We start from the raw sequence: 21,680 nt of genomic DNA on the forward strand, positions 1-21,680 counted from the left end.
GCCGATAATGCTCTGTGTACTGCTGGATTTATCCAGGAAAATCCTGTGTTACTCCAGGAACTTTTGCATATAGGCACCGCCCCCAGAGTATAATAGGCTGAAACAGCAGGAATACATGCCTCTGTCACTGCAGGGGGAGGGAGATCATACTCAGCCTTTTCTTCTCCTTTTCCCCTCCTCAACGTGTTGCTCGTCTCCACCACAGGCCTCTCCTCTGCTTCTGAACCAGACCTCTTGGTAAGTCCTTGCCGCTGCCAATTTTCTTTTAGGAGGCATACTGGAGCTTCTCTGCAAAAATATCTGGAGCTGGCCGCGGGTGAGAGGCCTGCATGCAGCGCTAGCGTTTTTATATTGACCGCCACCTATTGGCCGTTTGGAACGCCCTTAACCGGGAGGTGGCGTTTAGAACGACGTACTGTCCGCTAGCGCCGCCATTTTGTCTGCCTCTGTCGCCGGTTAAAATGCCCTTGAGGATGCTGATGTGGGCTCTATCGCCATTTTACATGCAGTTGATTAGGGATCCAACGCCGGCCGCCAATTACGGCAGTGTAAACTGCGGCACTACAGGAAGGGGCAGGATGAAACGGCGATTAAAAAGTATCAAACGCCGTTGTTCGCGTTGTCTCCGTCGTCAAACGAATTCTCTGGGAGCGCTCCTGGAATTATTCGACATGTTGAATAATTTTTTCGACGATTCCCGGTAAAGCCAAAACTAAGCCACGCCCCTAGTGCCGGCGTTAACAACGGCGTGTGATCCTTAAGACGGCCAAAAACTCTTCCGGGACGCTTCCAGGAGCTCTTACCGTCTATGTGTATATGGGGCTTAAGTCAGTACACTCTCTAAGAGTGACAGAAGGCCAGCAGCAGCAGAACATGCTTGTCATACAGAGCTAATTATATGGACGGGTTTAAACATGTGTGAAGGTTGGGGTGAGAACTCTGGAATGTCTTACTTGATGACTGATTTGGTATCAATACAAACGCTGGCTACATCTGAATACTCATACTAGCTTATTGTGGTAAGTTCTTTCAGCTTCTCCTTTTTTCACTTGGGGTTACAACAGCATATCAGAGATGAATCAACATGTTGATTTGGCACAAGTTTTATGCTGGATGCCTTACCTGACATAACTCTACATTACATGGAGGATGGGTAGGGGTGGTCTTGAACTGGGACCCATCTACTTTGGAAGCTAGTGCACAAACCACTTGGACAACATGTTCTCATACTAATGTTGGCAAAAAGAAGTACATCACAATCTGAAGGGTGTCTCAATACGCAGTAGTCGATCAATGCATAGATGATCTACTACAGCCACACTATGCAAATAGGCACTATGCTATCCCATGAGGGATTGCCAATGTACTTGCTCATGGGGTGGGTAAGGTTTAAACCTAGTTTGTATGTAGCACGGTGGATTAGTGGTTAGCACTGTTGCCTCACAGCGAGAAGGCCGTGGGTTCAATTCCCGTGGCCTTTGTGTGGAGTTTGCATGTTCTCCCCGTGTTTGCGTGGGTTTCCTCCGGGTGCTCCTGTTTCCTCCCACATTAAAGACATGCGGGTTAGGTGGATTGGAATCTTTAAATTGTCCGTAGGTGTGTGGGTGTGTATGTGTTTGTCTGTTTGTGGCCCTGTGACAGACTGGCGTCCTGTCCTGGGTGTACCCCGCCTCACGCCCTATGGCTGCTGGGATAGGCTCCAGCCGCCCGCAACCCTTAAATGGACTATGTGGTAGAAGATGAATGAATGAATGTACGAGGTCTGTGAGACGACGGTCCCGGATCGACACAGCCATCCGTTTAGAAATGAAATGGTGGTTTCTGCCTGTCCATCGTGGCTCGGAGCATGGCACACCGTGCGCCATTGTGGGCCGTCCTTAAAGTGGTAGTAACACTCCGTAATCTCTGTGAAGCCCATAAAATTTTCACCGAAAGCCATGTGAATTTTCCGAATGGTTTCCAGCTGCCTGTCTCTAACAGTTTCTGAAAAAATTCTGATGGAACAAAGCCCAAATCATTCCGCCATTTCCTCGCAACGAAAAAATGACGAGAGGGGTGGACCAGTGCTCACTCAAAGCCTGCCCACAGGCGAATGACGCAACCGACAGGCGTGAAAAGACTCACGCATGCGCACGAAGGTTCAAGCTTGGCTGACGTAAAAACATATGAATCAAATCCATATATTTTTTGCATAAAATAAAAAGGTGGGATACTTTTCTCACAGACCTCGTATGTAGCACCATGGGGAGACTTAGGTTCTGATTTGGTGCTGTATAAATGCATAAAACTGAACTGAATTAAGTCCTTTTTTTTGTAATTTAAGTTTTTATTGACTTAAACATTTACCAAAACAAATATGACTAAACAGAAACAAACATAAGTAGAAACAAAGGCTGGTGCACCCCCCTCCCCCTCCCTTCCCATTCAGGGTAACCACACGATACAGGTTACAGTAAGGCAGTTACAAAAGCAAATATCTGCAATGAACTGGAGAAGAAAAAAAAACAAAACCCTTCAAGAGCAATTATCTCAAAGGCTTTATATACCACTTTTAAGAGTGTCCCAAAAGCTGTTCCATTCAATGACTCTGTCCCCTTTCGTTGTTGAACATGGCCTCATAAGAGGCTGTGTCCACCATTGATTTAATCCAGTCCCTTATCTCAGGGTGCACAGTGGTCTTCCATTGTCTTAAGATAATTCTAGATGCTGTCACAAGCCCAACCATAACAGCTGAAAGGACTCCTTTGGAAACATTCGGTATTTGAGATCTGTCTCCTAATAAACACAATTCTGGGGTGTAAGGGACTTCTGATCCAGACCAGTCATTTAGAACTTTCAAGACTTTAGTCCAAAAGGGTGAAACCAACGAGCATTCCCAAAGGCAGTGTAAGTATGTCCCTACGTCATCTTTACATGTCCAACATTAGTTTTATTCTGTGCAGTCTGGTAGGAGTATGATAATATCTATGCAACACCTTGTATTGTATAAATTTACTTCTGGCCTCCTTCACATATTTACCACTACCTGATAAGATATCTAACCATTTTTCATTTGTGTACTCTATTTTTAAATCCTGCTGCCAAACAAGTTTAATATTTGATGATTCACCACTTAAACTATAATTAAACAATTCATAAAACTGAGAGGCAGTGTGGCAATCATGCGCCATTTTAATATAACCTAAAATATCATTCTCAACAGGTCACACAGTGTCATCTGTAAATATTTCCAGATGTTTGCTCTGCCTTCCAATTTAAATGTACGAGTTAAATCCTCATAGGACCTAAATTGTGCATCTTTATACAAATCTTCAATAATGCATATATCACGTGAATGCCACTGCCTCCAAAACACAGGTGTTTTACCAATACATATAGCAGGGTTGTTCCAGAGAGACGCATACCTCTGAATATGATGTGAAAGCTTTAACATTTTATGAGCCTTTGACCAAATCTCACAAGAGTGAATAATTGTATCAATCTTTTGAGACAATTTGTGTTTTGGATCGAATGGTGAACAGATATCCATTTCAATGTTTAGCCAATCTTGTTTATTCTCAACCCCCTCCCAATATTTAACTAATTTAGCCATTTCAAATGACAAGCAGTAAAGTTTTGAATCTGGAAGTCCCAGCCCGCCTTTCTTTCTAGGAGCATATAATTTATCTAGTTTTATTCTTGCTCTTTTACCCCCCCACAAGAACTGTTTAATCAATTTTTCATACCTTTTAAAAATATCCAATGGGATTGTAATGGGTAACATCATAACCAATTAAACTGAGGAGCTGTAATCATTTTAATAATATTAATCTTGCCCCACGTCAGTTTCAGTGTTTCCCACTTTTCAAAATTTGTTTTAATTTTTGACAACACTGGGTTGAAATTTAGTAAGGGCAATTCCTCGAAATCTTGTCATAATGTAACCCCCAAATATTTCATGCCTTTAGGTTTCCACTTAAATTAAGTCATTTTGCACCTGTGTGCATTGGTTATAAAATTAAGTTTGGTGCATTGCTATGAAAAGCCAGCAGAAAGCAACTTGCACCACAGAGCATCCAACAAAATGCCTCACATACATAGTATGCTGGTTCACAACACACAATACAAACTGCTTGCACAAACCGATGTGCAATACTGTCATGAAACTGAAGCAAACTGATGAATACACTAAGCAAATAATATAAGGTATAAGTTTTGTATCTCTTTGATGACCATGACCTTGATCTGGAGACACTCACTCACACAATATTTCTATAAAGTTTGATGAAAATCTGTTCACCCACTTCAAAATTATTTTGTACATAAGCAGATGCATGAATGATTAAAATACAAAACTTTGGTTTTTACCATATTTTATTTTTATGCTGTTTTCCACCCTCCTTGGATTGACTGGCAGACAGCAACAAGACAAGACTGGTCACAGTGTCAAGGTGCAGCAGGGTGTCTGTGCATTGTGGAATATGGAGATTAGGTGGTTGGAAGTGGAAATTGTGCCGCAATTGTGCTCAAATGCTTCACCTCAGGGAGCTTTGGTGGAATGGTGTTCCCATAAATGATCCGCATGTTTGCTTTTGACACTACATGCAAAATTGCTGACCAAACTCTCACTTCTAAGTTAACTATCTAAATGTGCCAGATGCTGGCACACTTGTTTTTAAAAGGGAACTGATAGATTACATAGTGATTGGGTTATTTTTTGTTATGCCCAAAATATACCTATAACATACAGAGGGCAAAGTAAGTATTGATCATGTCACCATTTTATTCAGTATTTCTATATGTATTTCTAAAAGGTACTACTGACATGAAATTTTCACCAGATCTCAGTAACAACTCAAGTAATCCACACATGCAAAGAAATCAAAACAAATAAGTATAGAAATTACGTTATGTGTAATAAAATGGAAGGTCACAGGGAAAAGACTGAACACGCTTACTGAAATGTACTTACGGTAATTTGTCGTGCAAAAAGTCTTTGTTGGTCATGACTAGTCACATGCATTGCTCAGGTATGACTTTGGCCCACTCTTACACACAGACAATTTTCAAATCGTGAAGGTTCTCTGATCTTTAGTTTTTCTATAGATTTTCTGTTGGATTTAAGTCAGCTGATTGGCTGGGGCCATTCTAGCAGCTTTATTTTCATTCTCTGAAACCAACTGAGAGTTTTCTTGGCTGTGTGTTTGGGATCATTGTCTTGCTGAAATGTCCACCCTCATGTCATCTTCATAATCCTGGTAAATGGCAGGAGATTTTTATCAAGAATGTCTCTGTACATATTTCCATTCATCCATTCTTCAATTATACAGTAGTGTTCAGAATAATAGTAGTGCTATCTGACTAAAAAGATTAATCCAGGTTTTGAGTATATTTCTTATTGTTACATGGGAAACAAGGTACCAGTAGTTTCAGTAGATTCTCACAAATCCAACAAGACCAAACATTCATGATATGCACACTCTTAAGGCTATTAGTAAAAAAAAAAGTAGAAAAGGGGGTGTTCACAATAATAGTAGTGTGGCATTCAGTCAGAGAGTTCGTCAATTTTGTGGAACAAACAGGTGTGAATCAGGTGTCCCCTATTTAAGGATGAAGCCAGCACCTGTTGAACATGCTTTTCTCTTTGAAAGCCTGAGGAAAAGGTTTACTAGTATTGGGGTCATTGTCTTGTTGAAACACCCATTTCAAGGGCATGTCCTCTTCAGCATAAGGCAACATGACCTCTTCAAGTATTTTGACATATCCAAACTGATCCATGATACCTGGTATGTGATATATATAGGCCCAACACCATAGTAGGAGAAACATGCCCATATCATGATGCTTGCACCACCATTCTTCACTGTGACCTGTGGCTTGAATTCCGAGTTTGGGGGGGTCGTCTCTCAAACTGTCTGCGGCCCTTGGACCCAAAAAGAACAATTTTACTCTCATCAGTCCACAAAATATTCCTCCATTTCTCTTTAGGCCAGTTGATGTGTTCTTTGGCAAATTGTAACCTCTTCTGCACATGTCTTTTATTTAACAGAGGGACTTTGCGGCGGATTCTTGCAAATAAATTAGCTTCACACAGGCTTCTTCTAACTGTCACAGCACTTACAGGTAACTCCAGACTGTCTTTGATCATCCTGGAGCTGATCAATGGGTGAGCCTTTGACATTCTGGTTAATCTTCTATCCATTTTGATGGTTGTTTTCTGTTTTCTTCCACGCGTCTGTGGTTTTTTTTGTCCATTTTAAAGCATTGGAGATCATTGTAGATGAACAGCCTATAATTTTTTGCACCTGCATATAAGTTTTCCCCTCTCCAATCAACATTTTAATCAAACTACGCTGTTCTTCTGAACAATGTCTTGAACGTCCCATTTTCCTCAGGCTTTCAAAGAGGAAAGCATGTTCAACAGGTGCTGGCTTCATCCTTAAATTGGGGACACCTGATTCACACCTGTTTGTTCCACAAAATTGACGAACTCACTGACTGAATGCCACACTACTATTATTGTGAACACCCCCTTTTCTACTTTTTTTTTTACTAATACCCCAATTTCATAGCCTTAAGAGTGTGCATATCATGAATGCTTGGTCTTGTTGGATTGGTGAGAATCTACTGGTACCTTGTTTCCCATGTAACAATAAGAAATATACTCAAAACCTGGATTAATCTTTTTAGTCACATAGCACTACTATTATTCTGAACACTACTGTATGGTGTTTGCCAGTGGTGTTATGCTGAATAACAGCCCCAAACCATGATGTTGCCACCTCCAAATTTCACTGATAGTATGGTGTTTTGGGGATGATGTGCAATACCATGTAATCTTCAAACATGGTGTGTATTATGGCATCCAAAGAGTTCAACATACCACTGTTACATTGCTTGGCACATGCGCACTGAGTACTCCCCAAGTCGCTCATGTAAAATGCGGAGCAGCGTCTATTAATGCTGGCATGCATCCTCCATGAAAAAAAAAAACGGAATCTGACTGAATCTATGGATAACACTACGACAAATGTACGTAATGTGCCTAAAGAAAGGTGGACAAGGTTCCTTAAACAAGTCCCAGATGTGACAATATTTAATGGAGAACATTTCCGTTATCAGTTGCAATCCTGTAAAACACTGTGTGCACATTTTTTGTCATCATTCAATATTACAACAATAAAAACAGCTTGTGTGAAACAATATTTAATGTTTTGATTGAAATGTGCTTTTCACTAATGATAGCTGTTTGGGAGGAAAGACAGAAAAATACCAGACTTTTCAGTGTTCTCAGGTAGGTAGCAGAACACTATAAAAAAAAAACAAAAAAAAAAAAAACGCAAAAACACAATTTCCTGCACTTTCAGTTAAGAACATTATAGAAAATTTGTATAATTTACCACCCTTGAAAAAGTCACCTACCTATTTTATAAACATTAACCAATCTAGAACCTGTGGATCCTCACGGGCAACACACTGCTGTTATATTACACCATTGTTGCTTCACAAGTCCCAGGTTCACCTCTGACCTGGTCCTTTAAGTATGGAGTTTGCATGTTCTTCCTGTGATTGTGTGGGTTCTTTCCGGGAACTTCCAAAGACATACAGGTTAGGTGAATTATAGACTTTAAACTGATAGTAGGTGGGAATGTGTCTCTGTGTGTCAACCCTGCACAATACACCGTTGGCCTGTCCAGGATAAAAATTGATTCACATGAATGAGAATCTTAAGCACAAAATGTACACAGTTCATGGATGCGCTCGGAGATAAACATACACAATGTCACAGTCACCTAACATGGAATACACAGGAATAAACATGCAAATGTGATTATATCCTGGAGTAAATGTGGCTTCAATAGCCTATTGCAGGAAAAATAAGGCTCTTTGCTTTCACACAGTCACAACTGTCATGCAATCACCCTGCTCTATATACTGAAGCCCCAGTATATTCTGACTGGATTTTGTATGAAATGTGGATTAAAAAAATGAGTCCCTGTGTGACACTAACCTTCAACAGCCCTTTTGAAAAACACCTTACAGCTGCCGCAGGTCACAACCCCATAGTGGCATCCTGAGGCCTCATCTGAGCACACTAAACAGATCTTATGTGTCTGCCCACTGGACTTGGTTTGGACCGGCCCAACGGAGCTGCTCGTCTCTCCAGGTCTGGGTGACATGCTTCAATTTAAAGAGGAGAGACAAGAGGAAAAACATATAAATGTACAGTGTCTGTCAAGAAGAGTGATCAAAATGTGACGGTAGGAACATTAGGATGGTCACTGCACATGATGTATAACAACTCTGAAGAAGATAAGCATAATCCTTATCCTACTATATTATATATTACTCATTAGAAAACAATTTTTAAATTTCATGACATTTATGGAAAAGCTATTTTTTTTTAGATGTAAGGTCTTAGATACAGAGCCCAGGACAGAACACTTATAATACATAAATAAATGAATTAAGGATCTCATATTAACAGTTCATGGGCATGCAACAATGACCTCACTTTAACTCGTGGGCTTACAAAAGAGGTCTCACATTGTTAACTTGTGAGCACAAAGTAATGATGTCACATTATTAACTCATGGCTTGCAAAAAAGGTGTCACATTGTTAACTCATGGAGTCATGGGCACACAATAATGATGACACATTAACTCGTGGGCACACAATAAAGATCTCACATTATTAACTCATGGCTCGCAAAAAAGGTCTCACATTGTTAACTCAATGGGATATAATGATGTTACATTCTTAACTTGTGGGCGCACAATAAGGATCTCACATTATTAACTCATGGTTCACAAAAAGGTCTCACATTGTTAACTTGTGGAGTCATGGGAACACAATGATCTCACATTATTAACTCATGGTTCACAAAAAAGGTCTCACATTGTTAACTCATGGGAACATAATGATGTTACATTCTTAACTTATAAGCGCACAATAAGGATCTCACATTATTAACTCATGGTTCGCAAAAAGATCTCACATTGATAACTTCTGGAGTCATGGGAACACAATAATGATGTCACATTATTAACTTGTGGGTACACAATAAGGATCTCACATTAACTGGTTCGCAAAAAAGGTCTCACATTGTTAACTCATGGGCACACAATAAGGTTCTCACATTATCATAAGCTGAAAGGTGCCTTGCTGTGCTGTGTGCACTCAGACGTGGCTGGCTGGTCCCCATGTGATCATGTCTGTACATACATATCAGCATTTAATGCAAGTGTGCTCCCCCCCAGGGCACGATACACACGCATGCCACGTGTTGTGGGTTGGGGGGAGCGCAAAAGACACGCACACCACATGTGTTGAGAGGAGAGCTGACACTCTGGCACGCCACATGCGTGTTGCACTTAAACATATTTCACAGTCAGCTCGAAAGCGGTTGCGTGTTCACTATTTTCGTGCTGGCTGCACGAATGGCACCACATTTCCTAAGTGCTCCATGAATGGGGATGTTCCTGTGTGGCACCTGGAATTTGGCCAACACCTGCCGAGAGAGGGATCTAATGGGCACTCGCAGGGCACTGTCTGTCTTTCAGCTGCTGGTGTACATGAATGGTTGTGGAGACAGGTGTACGAGGTGTTAGAGGAAGCTCCAATTTTTCACGAATGGCATGCGACTTGCTTTGTGCGCCATTCTGCCTTAATTGTGCCATGTGTGAAGGGGCGCTAAAATATGCATCACAAACTAAAATAATAATAAAAAAAACAATAAAATATCAAACACAAATTTGTAAGCAATAAAACCAGAATACATTAATCATTTACTTTTCTGCTCTGGGTGTGAAATGTTTAGTTATTCCTCGGCCTCCTTTAGCAGTAACGGTACTTGTAATAAGTGTAGCTTATTCGTAGCTTTGGAGGCCAGGCTGGGCGAATTGGAGACTCGGCTCCGCACCGTGGAAAATTCTACAGCTAGCCAGGCCCCTGTAGTCGGTGTGGACCAAGGTAGCTTAGCCGCCGTTAGTTACCCCCTGGCAGATCCCGAGCAGCCGGGAAAGCAGGCTGACTGGGTGACTGTGAGGAGGAAGCGTAGCCCTAAACAGAAGCCCCGTGTACACCGCCAACCCGTTCACATCTCTAACCGTTTTTCCCCACTCGACGACACACCCGCCGAGGATCAAACTCTGGTTACTGGCGACTCTGTTTTGCGAAATGTGAAGTTAGCGACACCAGCAACCATAGTCAATTGTCTTCCGGGGGCCAGAGCAGGCGACACTGAAGGAAATTTGAAACTGCTGGCTAAGGCTAAGCGTAAATTTGGTAAGATTGTAATTCACGTCGGCAGTAATGACACCCGGTTACGCCAATCGGAGGTCACTAAAATTAACATTAAATCGGTGTGTAACTTTGCAAAAACAATGTCGGACTCTGTAGTTTTCTCTGGGCCCCTCCCCAATCAGACCGGGAGTGACATGTTTAGCCGCATGTTCTCCTTGAATTGCTGTCTGTCTGAGTGGTGTCCAAAAAATGAGGTGGGCTTCATGGATAATTGGCAAAGCTTCTGGGGAAAACCTGGTCTTGTTAGGAGAGACGGCATCCATCCCACTTTGGATGGAGCAGCTCTCATTTCTAGAAATCATCTGGCCAATTTTCTTAAATCCTCCAAACCGTGACTATCCAGGGTTGGGACCAGGAAGCAGAGTTGTAGTCTTACACACCTCTCTGCAGCTTCTCTCCCCCTGCCATCCCCTCATTACCCCATCCCCGTAGAGACGGTGCCTGCTCCCAGACTACCAATAACCAGCAAAAATCTATTTAAGCATAAAAATACAAAAAGAAAAAATAATATAGCACCTTCAACTGCACCACAGACTAAAACAGTTAAATGTGGTCTATTAAACATTAGGTCTCTCTCTTCTAAGTCCCTGTTGGTAAATGATATAATAATTGATTAACATATTGATTTATTCTGCCTTACAGAAACCTGGTTACAGCAGGATGAATATGTTAGTTTAAATGAGTCAACACCCCCGAGTCACACTAAATGTCAGAATGCTCGTAGCACGGGCCGGGGCGGAGGATTAGCAGCAATCTTCCATTCCAGCTTATTAATTAATCAAAAACCCAGACAGAGCTTTAATTCATTTGAAAGCTTGACTCTTAGTCTTGTCCATCCAAATTGGAAGTCCCAAAAACCAGTTTTATTTGTTATTATCTATCGTCCACCTGGACGTTACTGTGAGTTTCTCTGTGAATTTTCAGACCTTTTGTCTGACTTAGTGCTTAGCTCAGATAAGATAATTATAGTGGGCGATTTTAACATCCACACAGATGCTGAGAATGACAGCCTCAACACTGCATTTAATCTATTATTAGACTCTATTGGCTTTGCTCAAAAAGTAAATGAGTCCACCCACCACTTTAATCATATCTTAGATCTTGTTCTGACTTATGGTATGGAAATAGAAGACTTAACAGTATTCCCTGAAAACTCCCTTCTGTCTCATCATTTCTTAATAACATTTACATTTACTCTGGACTACCCAGCAGTGGGGAATAAGTTTCATTACACTAGAAGTCTTTCAGAAAGCGCTGTAACTAGGTTTAAGGATATGATTCCTTCTTTATGTTCTCTAATGCCATATACCAACACAGTGCAGAGTAGCTACCTAAACTCTGTAAGTGAGATAGAGTATCTCGTCAGTAGTTTTACATCCTCATTGAAGACAACTTTGGATGCTGTAGTTCCTCTAAAAAAGAGAGCTTTAAATCAGAAGTGCCTGACTCCGTGGTATAACTCACAAACTCGTAGCTTAAAGCAGATAACCCGTAAGTTGGAGAGCAAATGGCGTCTCACTAATTTAGAAGATCTTCACTTAGCCTGGAAAAAGAGTCTGTTGCTCTGTAAAAAAGCCCTCCGTAAAGCTAGGACATCTTTCTACTCATCACTAATTGAAGAAAATAAGAACAACCCCAGGTTTCTTTTCAGCACTGTAGCCAGGCTGACAAAGAGTCAGAGCTCTATTGAGCTGAGTATTCCATTAACTTTAACTAGTAATGACTTCATGACTTTCTTTGCTAACAAAATTTTGACTATTAGAGAAAAAATTACTCATAACCATCCCAAAGACGTATCGTTATCTTTGGCTGCTTTCAGTGATGCCGGTATTTGGTTAGACTCTTTCTCTCCGATTGTTCTGTCTGAGTTATTTTCATTAGTTACTTCATCCAAACCATCAACATGTTTATTAGACCCCATTCCTACCAGGCTGCTCAAGGAAGCCCTACCATTATTTAATGCTTCGATCTTAAATATGATCAATCTATCTTTGTTAGTTGGCTATGTACCACAGGCTTTTAAGGTGGCAGTAATTAAACCATTACTTAAAAAGCCATCACTTGACCCAGCTATCTTAGCTAATTATAGGCCAATCTCCAACCTTCCTTTTCTCTCAAAAATTCTTGAAAGGGTAGTTGTAAAACAGCTAAGTGATCATCTGCAGAGGAATGGTCTATTTGAAGAGTTTCAGTCAGGTTTTAGAATTCATCATAGTACAGAAACAGCATTAGTGAAGGTTACAAATGATCTTCTTATGGCCTCGGACAGTGGACTCATCTCTGTGCTTGTTCTGTTAGACCTCAGTGCTGCTTTTGATACTGTTGACCATAAAATTTTATTACAGAGATTAGAGCATGCCATAGGTATTAAAGGCACTGCGCTGCGGTGGTTTGAATCATATTTGTCTAATCGATTACAATTTGTTCATGTAAATGGGGAATCTTCTTCACAGACTAAAGTTAATTATGGAGTTCCATAAGGTTCTGTGCTAGGACCAATTTTATTCACTTTATACATGCTTCCCTTAGGCAGTATTATTAGACGGTATTGCTTAAATTCTCATTGTTACGCAGATGATACCCAGCTTTATCTATCCATGAAGCCAGAGGACACACACCAATTAGCTAAACTGCAGGATTGTCTTACAGACATAAAGACATGGATGACCTCTAATTTCCTGCTTTTAAACCCAGATAAAACTGAAGTTATTGTACTTGGCCCCACAAATCTTAGAAACATGGTGTCTAACCAGATCCTTACTGTGGATGGCATTACCCTGACCTCTAGTAATACTGTGAGAAATCTTGGAGTCATTTTTGATCAGGATATGTCATTCAAAGCGCATATTAAACAAATATGTAGGACTGCTTTTTTGCATTTACGCAATATCTCTAAAATCAGAAAGGTCTTGTCTCAGAGTGATGCTGAAAAACTAATTCATGCATTTATTTCCTCTAGGCTGGACTATTGTAATTCATTATTATCAGGTTGTCCTAAAAGTTCCCTAAAAAGCCTTCAGTTAATTCAAAATGCTGCAGCTAGAGTACTGACGGGGACTAGAAGGAGAGAGCATATCTCACCCATATTGGCCTCTCTTCATTGGCTTCCTGTTAATTCTAGAATAGAATTTAAAATTCTTCTTCTTACTTATAAGGTTTTGAATAATCAGGTCCCATCTTATCTTAGGGACCTCGTGGTACCATATCACCCCAATAGAGCGCTTCGCTCTCAGACTGCAGGCTTACTTGTAGTTCCTAGGGTTTGTAACAGTAGAATGGGAGGCAGAGCCTTCAGCTTTCAGGCTCCTCTCCTGTGGAACCAGCTCCCAATTCAGATCAGGGAGACAGACACCCTCTCTACTTTTAAGATTAGGCTTAAAACTTTCCTTTTTGCTAAAGCTTATAGTTAGGGCTGGATCAGGTGACCCTGAACCATCCCTTAGTTATGCTGCTATAGACGTAGACTGCTGGGGGGTTCCCATGATGCACTGTTTCTTTCTCTTTTTGCTCTGTATGCACCACTCTGCATTTAATCATTAGTGATCGATCTCTGCTCCCCTCCACAGCATGTCTTTTTCCTGGTTCTCTCCCTCAGCCCCAACCAGTCCCAGCAGAAGACTGCCCCTCCCTGCCTGGTTCTGCTGGAGGTTTCTTCCTGTTAAAAGGGAGTTTTTCCTTCCCACTGTAGCCAAGTGCTTGCTCACAGGGGGTCGTTTTGACCGTTGGGGTTTTACATAATTATTGTATGGCCTTGCCTTACAATATAAAGCGCCTTGGGGCAACTGTTTGTTGTGATTTGGCGCTATATAAAAAAATTGATTGATTGATTTACCTAAAAACTAAATGAATACATGAAACTAATAAAATAAATCCATAATTTCTGCAACCACCCGCTCAACTCACTTTTCATTTACCTCAGTCAAGTACTATGTAGGCCACTGGTGTTGATGCATATTCCTGGATTACTGTTACTAACAACAGCATTATCAGTCAGTCCAGTAAAGAATCCAAGAAACAAACCAACCAGTCAACACACAAAAGTGAAAAGGAAACCTTCAGTAAATCACATCTTTACTGAAGATAAAGACAATCAGGCCCATGTTTCTGTAATATATCACAACACCGCAGGCACAAAACACTTAAATTCAACTTGAGTCAAATTGCATTTATGTTAGTAATCAGAAACTGACTAACTTTTAAAACTAACTTTTCAATCTGTAACTGTCCATCAGAGATTCAATCTGTATAAAGTCTAGTGACAACTTCTCCATCGCTATAACCATCTTTATTTTTTATTTAACCAGGTTAAATACTGTGTATGTATATCTATCTATCTATCTCTGTCTGTCTGTCTGTGTGTCTGTATGTGTATATATATATATATATATATATATATATATATATATATATATATATGAGGTCTGTTAGGAAAAACTGAAAGCCGTCTGAATAATCCGAATGGTTTCCACCTGGCTGTCACCCAGTTTGTGGCAAAATTTGATGCAGTCGTGCTGCTCCAGTCGTTCCGCCATTTCCTTGCAAAGAAACGACGAGAGACTCCACCCATCCTCACACAAAGACTGCTTACAAGCAAATGACGCAACCGACAGGCGTGAAAAAAATCACGCATGTGCACGAAGGTTCAAGGTTTGCTCATGCAAGCACACGTGATTCAAATCCATCAGGTTTTTGAAAAAAATAAAAAGGTCGGATACTTTTCTAACAGACCTTGTATATGTGCGTGTGTGTGTGTATATGTATATATATGTGTGTGTATATATGTGTATGTGTGTATATATATGTATATGTGTGGTTACGTAGATACAACAGTCTGACCCAGCCCAAACAAAGACCAAAGATAGCCGCAAGCTTGAACTTAAAGTCATTACATAGGCTTACTATGAAGCCTTTGTTAAAATACAACTTGTGTGATGTCAAAACAAAGCTCAAAGCTTTTCTGTTACCTTCAAAGTCCCACGTAATGACTTTAAGTTCAAGCCTGCGGCTATCTTTGGTCTTTGTTTGGGCTGGGTCAGACTGTTGTTTCTATGTAACCACCCACTCAAAGCTGACAAACACCATGTTTATGACACAGATGTAAATAGAAAGACAATGAAACTAGTTAGTGTCAATCATTCAAGACTAAATCTCTGGTGTACTCTTTGAACTAGCATTAGAGGTCAGTGTCTCATGGACACACCTACTGATGTAAATCCAACTTCTAAAAGGGAAGTAGAAGTGGTATAACTATAAAGACTTGTGGCTTATTTCAGGAGGAAACAACAGTGCTTGCAGCTTTACACTAACAAATATGAAAAACGCTCAGCTGCCAATGGTATGATTGACATGTAAAGCCAAAATTTGTGTATTTTGAAAACAAATTTTCAAACTTTTTACATGCTGGTATGAAGAGAAGAAGAAAGGAGAGCAGAATATGAAAGACAGTAAAAAATGTGAAAAGACATTATTCTTAAAACTTCTGACACCCTGCTTACCTAGCACAACCAGGTACGACAAATGTGTAACTTAATTTCCAGCTGTACCTGTAAATTACACATGCACAATGCAATGTTAAAAGAGAAAAGAAAATCTGACATACAAGCTGTGAAAATACAAGACTGTATTTCAAAAATTCATAGCGTTGATGCTATTCTGAAATTTCTCAACAAAAAAGTTGCATGACTAAAATGGAAAAGAATGTCTCAACACTGAAAAAACTGTCCGTCTCAAAAGAAGAGAAATAATCTGAAATCTAGCCAAACTGTCTTGTATTAAACAAAAAAAATTCCGCCAATGGGGTAAGAAAAATTTACCTGTTTAGAATTCTCAAAATTAGCAAAATGTTTAGGCACCGAATAATCAAAATGTTCCTTAAAACTAGACCGAATTCTTTGGATGATTTGAAATCCATTGCCTTTCCTTGTTACTGGTTAAATACAGCTGGATATTAGCTGGAAAAATGTATTAAGAAAACATTGAGATACATTTTCCCAAAATAAGACATTTTTATCTTTTGTAAAAAAATGCTTGACAAGATTATTTTTCTATTTAGACAAAAATTAAGTCAAATTTTCTTTAACCAAGTTTTTTTTTGCTTTCTTAGATATCGGTTTTTGCAGTGAATCTGAAACTATTTCAGCTCAATTTGGAGTGCTTGTCCTTTTTCTCTACAACAGGGGTTCAACCACAAAAACCCACAACCCAGTTTCACATTGATAGTAATGGCATACTAATCAAGTATTATAGATGTTCACCCAATGGCAAATACACTTGTTGGTCTTCAAGGTATTTTGCCAGTCATCTAAGTGACTTTTTCAGTTTTTAAAAAGTAAGGCAGTGTGGTATCCTCAACAAGAAGTCCAGTTGCTGCAGAGTAAACTCGAATCTCCTACAACTACCTTCATTGATGTACTAGTCCCCAGAGGTGGGACGATGTCATTGTCAAGTCATAATGACGACCAATTGTTTGCAAGCTGACTTGAGACTTGCCGATACATGACTAGAGAATGAATTGACAGTGACTTAGTCCCACCTCTGCTAATCACTGATGTACTCAACTTAAAGATTTATGCTGTATGTACTCTGAGGTAAGTAAGCCTCTTCAGCTTCTCCCTTTTGTCACTTGCGGTCAACACACTATGGATATGTTGATTTGACAAGTTTAATGCCGGATGCTCTTCCTGGCGTAATTCCACATTGAGTGGAGAACAGGCAAGTGGTGCCCTTATACTAGGGAATGTCAGCACAGAAGGTCCCAGAAGAAATCTTGCCTGTAACAATCTTGTGGCGTCTTACGACTTTAGACACCACTAAAGTCGACCGTACTGTTTCTTAACTTAGTTGAATCTCTCACCTGCCTGTCTCACAACCATCATTGGACACTATTGTCCAGTGAGGTGTGGAAGACAAAAGCATACTGTAGTACCTTAATGTCAGTAACAATCTAGCTTGTTTCATACTCTTACGTTTAGAGGTTTGGGAATTAGATTGTGTCAAACATCTACAGATGAATGTTAACATTAGCTAGTTTGTAATTTTTGCCTGAAGTTGTAGTCGACCTCACCAACCAACATTAGCGAGTGAAAACTAACTATTGCCTTCTCTAACATTTGCAAAGTAATATAAAGTAAGGAACACCAACCCGTCTTCCCCACCTACCTGCTGCCACATTAAGGGATAATTTCTCTTCAGTTTTATTTCAATAATTGTTGAAGATAAACTGGAAACTTTAAAGGATTAAAGACATATCTATTACCTTGTGACCTTAACACTGTAAACTTTCATGTCTTATGAAATGCAAGATAAACAGACTGGTTCTTAAACAGCTACTGATTAAAGCACACTGAATTTTCCTTCATAATTATAGTAAAGTACATTAGGCTTCTTTTTTTATGACTGACCAAACCAGACTTCTAATCACCTAAAACTTGGATGGTCAGACTGGCAGGAGCATGTTATTTATAGACGAGGTCATCTTCATACCGTAAACCCCACGCATGAGGAGTATGGTGTGCTCATGTTTCTGGCCTCATTATATGTCATCTAAAAACAGCTAAACGTGAACAAGAGTAAAGCTGTTGTGAACACTAACTGTCAAGCAGTGCTTGACTTGTGATTGCTCTCACAGTTTTGCGGAAACGTAGGATAAAGTTGCTGATCACCAGACAAAAGTCTAAGTGTTTTAGCTGTGTTCGATTAAAACATCTTCTTAAAGGTGTGCAGAAAAGTTACAGAGAATCAAGTCCCAAAGCATCAGTTTTTATAAGAAAGCAAGTTCAGAGTCTTCAAAAAACACCAGAACAGCTTCGAAACACAAGGTGTTACAGTTATCTTTATACATAGGGGAGGTGATGGGCTAGTGGTTAAAGCATTGGACCAGAGGATCCTTGGTTCAAATCCCAGCCTGAATGGAAAATCACTGAGTTGCTCCCAGTGTGTAGCGATTACCTTGTATGGCAGCACCCTCACACTGGGGTGAATGTGAGGCATTATTGTAAAGTGCTTTGAGCGTCTGATGGGGATGGAAAAGCGCTATATATGAGGGCTGTCAAAGTTACGGTCCTTTTTATTTTTTTCAAAAACTATATGAATTTCATTCATATGTTTTTGAAAAAAATAAAAAGGACCGTTACTTTATTGACAGCCCTCGTAAATGCAGTCCATTTATTTATTTAATCCATTTATTCCAGGGGTCAGTTTCTCTGCCCCAAGGGGATGGTCTTTCCAAATCTTACACCAACAAAAGCAGCAATTAATGACATCATTTTTTCCAGAAGTAGGTGTGATGAGATCATTTCTTGGAAAATCCCCAGTCCTGTGAGTTCAACTCTGGGTCACCAGGCCTTGTGTGGCAACTCTGAGTCATGGAAATTTACCTTTCCTTTAAAAATGATCATCATTTTCATCGATAAGTTTGATTTCAATTCACTTGTCCTTTACAATAAAATCAAGGGCTTTACTCAAATTACACCCTTAAATTCAAGTTCTGGCCTTATAAATTCCTTTGAAAGAAAACATACAATTTGCACACAACATATGTGCTTCTAAACATCTGTTAACTGTTATCAGTAATACACAACATAACCATCTTCTCACATTTGCATATCATCATGATAAGTAACACATCCAGAATCCGATCTGAGCAGTCAGACAAAAACAAATTTGTAAAAACATGATTTGATGCACATTTCAAACTATGATGAATTAGGCTTGAAACAGGTTTAAGAAAAAAAAAAATGATTTCATGCGACTTTTGATTGTTCAAAACTGCAACATTGAATCAGGTTGAAATCGGATATGCACATAAACTGGATTTTTACTGGCAGCCTGAACAAGGTCGATGTCCTCCTTCTTCTATCTAGCATCCACTAACCACCCACCAGGTGGCAGACACATCTATGGGATATTATACAGAAAAATTAAAGTTGCTCTTTTAATCAATCTGGTGCATCAAAGTTCATCAGGTTTTCCTCACTATGTCTTGTGTTATTTTAATGAATTACAATGTGGCAGCATTTATGGTTTTTGAGTTATTGCCTGCACAAGCTGGCTGGGCTGGACTAACCCACTCACTCACCCACTCATCGACATTTTTGCTATCTGAGCTATACACTGATAATAGGGCAGAGATTAACAATAAGAACAAATATGAAAATGGTTAAAAATTTGACTGACCACAGGGTGGCGTATTAACGTTACAGACGTCCGTCCCCAAGGTTTGTATTGCTCAAAATCTCTGCCTAACTCTGAGTAAATGATTTTTTTTTTTTCCCCCTCAAAATTCTACTCACAACACCCCATCAGGCTCGGACTGATAATCTGTGATTTTGGGCATTTGCCCGGTGGGCCACTGCACGTTTAGACGTGCATGGGCCGGCCTTCCCATATTTATAGAGATTATGGAAATATACAGTGTTCTCGAAGCGCACGCTGCTGTCAACACGAGGAAAGTCCGTGATCGGTGAAGCTACAGCATTTAATCGGCGCAGCTGCAGAGCCACTTCCTGTGTCAAAATAAAAGTTCTGTAGTGTTTCATACATGGCGCAGTCTTATTCTAGGTTTTAGTTTTGTTTCCGTTTGATCACACAACGGAGACTTACATCAAGCACAATGATTGACACGACCAACAGCCAATGACAATGGAGATGCATACAGGGTGGCCAATCAGATTGCAGGAAGAGCAGGCGGCCGCTCCTGCCCCTGTGAATGGATTGAGTCCTCGGCGCCTGGACTTCCCTCCGCTCTTCTACTGATACAAGGTTGGAATCGTTTCTTTTAGCTTAATTAACTGTGCTTTACTTTTGTTAATCTTTAAATGCAACAGCTACGGACTTCAGCTCCTTAATTTGCTGCTGTGTGAATCCTAGCAGTGGTTACACATTACCTCTCTCACTCTCACACACACACACACACACACACACTTTGGAGACACAAAACCTTTTTTCTGCTTGTGTGCATTTGCTTCTGTTTTGTCAGACCCGGCACCAGAAAAAAAAAAAAATATTAAGGGGGTGATGAGTTTATCACAGGGGGCAGGGTCGCCCCCTGTGAAAGCTCGTGTATTTATGCTGCACCGTTGTAAGAGACTGGCTAAGAGTGAAGAGTGATGACAGTATTTTTTAAAAATTATTATTTGAACGTACAGATCCTCGGTCAAGTGATATCTTGCATACCACAGAGCCGGTGTTCTGTCGAGATGAGGTGCGCCAACTTTCGACACTCTGAGCTGTGATGTACCTTGGCATTGTCCAATAGGAACGACGCGTCGGGCCAAAACATGGAAGACTCGTGGCAGAAACCACTGATCTCTACAAAATGGATTGGACCAATCTGATTGGTGCAGAAACCACTGATCTCTACAAAACATTAACGTGTCACAGGACTGCTCATTTATAGAGCAGTTTTCTGAAGAAAAATCATTGGAAATGTTTTTTGTTGTTGTTGTTACCTCAAAATTTCTGATTACTGTTAAAAAAGTTCAGAACACTTGTAATTAAAATAGGTAGATAAATCAATAAATGGTTCTTTAGAAACCTTTCATCTGTATTAAAACCACCTGTTATTTCAGATTAGATAATTTCTTGTTTAACATAAGGAACCTCAGACATTTATTTTTAGACAAATAAAATAACATGGAAACTTATATATTTTTGAAGTCTGGTAGATTATTTATATCTTATTCCAACCAGAAAAACAAACACTAAATAAATACAAGTGTTTATTATAAATGCAAAAGGAAATAATTTAACAATGACTGCAGTGTGATTGTAAAGTAGGATTTCTGTGACATAAACCTCATGATGTTTTATATATATATAGTCATTTAAACTTGTAATTTCGTCAAAATATGTAATTGCCTTTAATGTTATCCGGACGCCCCCTCGTGGCGCCGGGTCCGCGTTTTGTACTATGATCAAGGTGAAATGACAGTGAAAGTGTGTGTTCATGGTGTTTAGGTGTACAGTATTTGTTCAATGGGGGTTAGGTATGGACGGGTGGGTGTGCGTGTTTGGGGGTGGATTAGTCGGGCCAATAGTGGGCTGGTCCAGAAGAAAAATGCCAGGGCCGAAATTTGTTCCCAGTCCGACCCTGCAACCCATAACGACAACGCGAAAGGATTTTTTTTTTTTTTTTTTTTTTTTTTTTTTGCAAATTTATTAAAAAATAAAAAACAAATAATGTGTACATAAGTAGTCACACCCTTTGCTCAAAACTTTGATGCACATTTGGCAGCAATTACAGCCTCAAGTCTTCTTGAATGTGATGCCACAAGCTTGGTGCACCTGTCTTTGGGCAGTTTTGCCCATTCCTCTTTGCAGCACCTCTCAAGCTCCATCAGGTTGGATGGGGAGCATCAGTGCACAGCCATTTTCAGATCTCTCCAGAGATGTTCAA

At 40.0% G+C, this 21,680-nt stretch overlaps 1 protein-coding gene across 2 annotated transcripts in view; it reads right to left on the reverse strand.

The window, feature by feature from the left end:
- Window positions 1-21,680, reverse strand: part of LOC117517126 (glucocorticoid receptor-like) — a 243,476-nt gene that overhangs the window by 112,896 nt on the left and 108,900 nt on the right. For both annotated transcript variants that reach the window (XM_034178048.1, XM_034178047.1), the window contains exon 3: window positions 7,991-8,160. In XM_034178048.1, the coding sequence (XP_034033939.1) occupies window positions 7,991-8,160 (170 nt within the window). The remainder of the gene's footprint in view (window positions 1-7,990; window positions 8,161-21,680) is intronic.

Source organism: Thalassophryne amazonica, chromosome 9, assembly GCF_902500255.1.
Source record: "Thalassophryne amazonica chromosome 9, fThaAma1.1, whole genome shotgun sequence".
NCBI lineage: Eukaryota > Metazoa > Chordata > Actinopteri > Batrachoidiformes > Batrachoididae > Thalassophryne > Thalassophryne amazonica.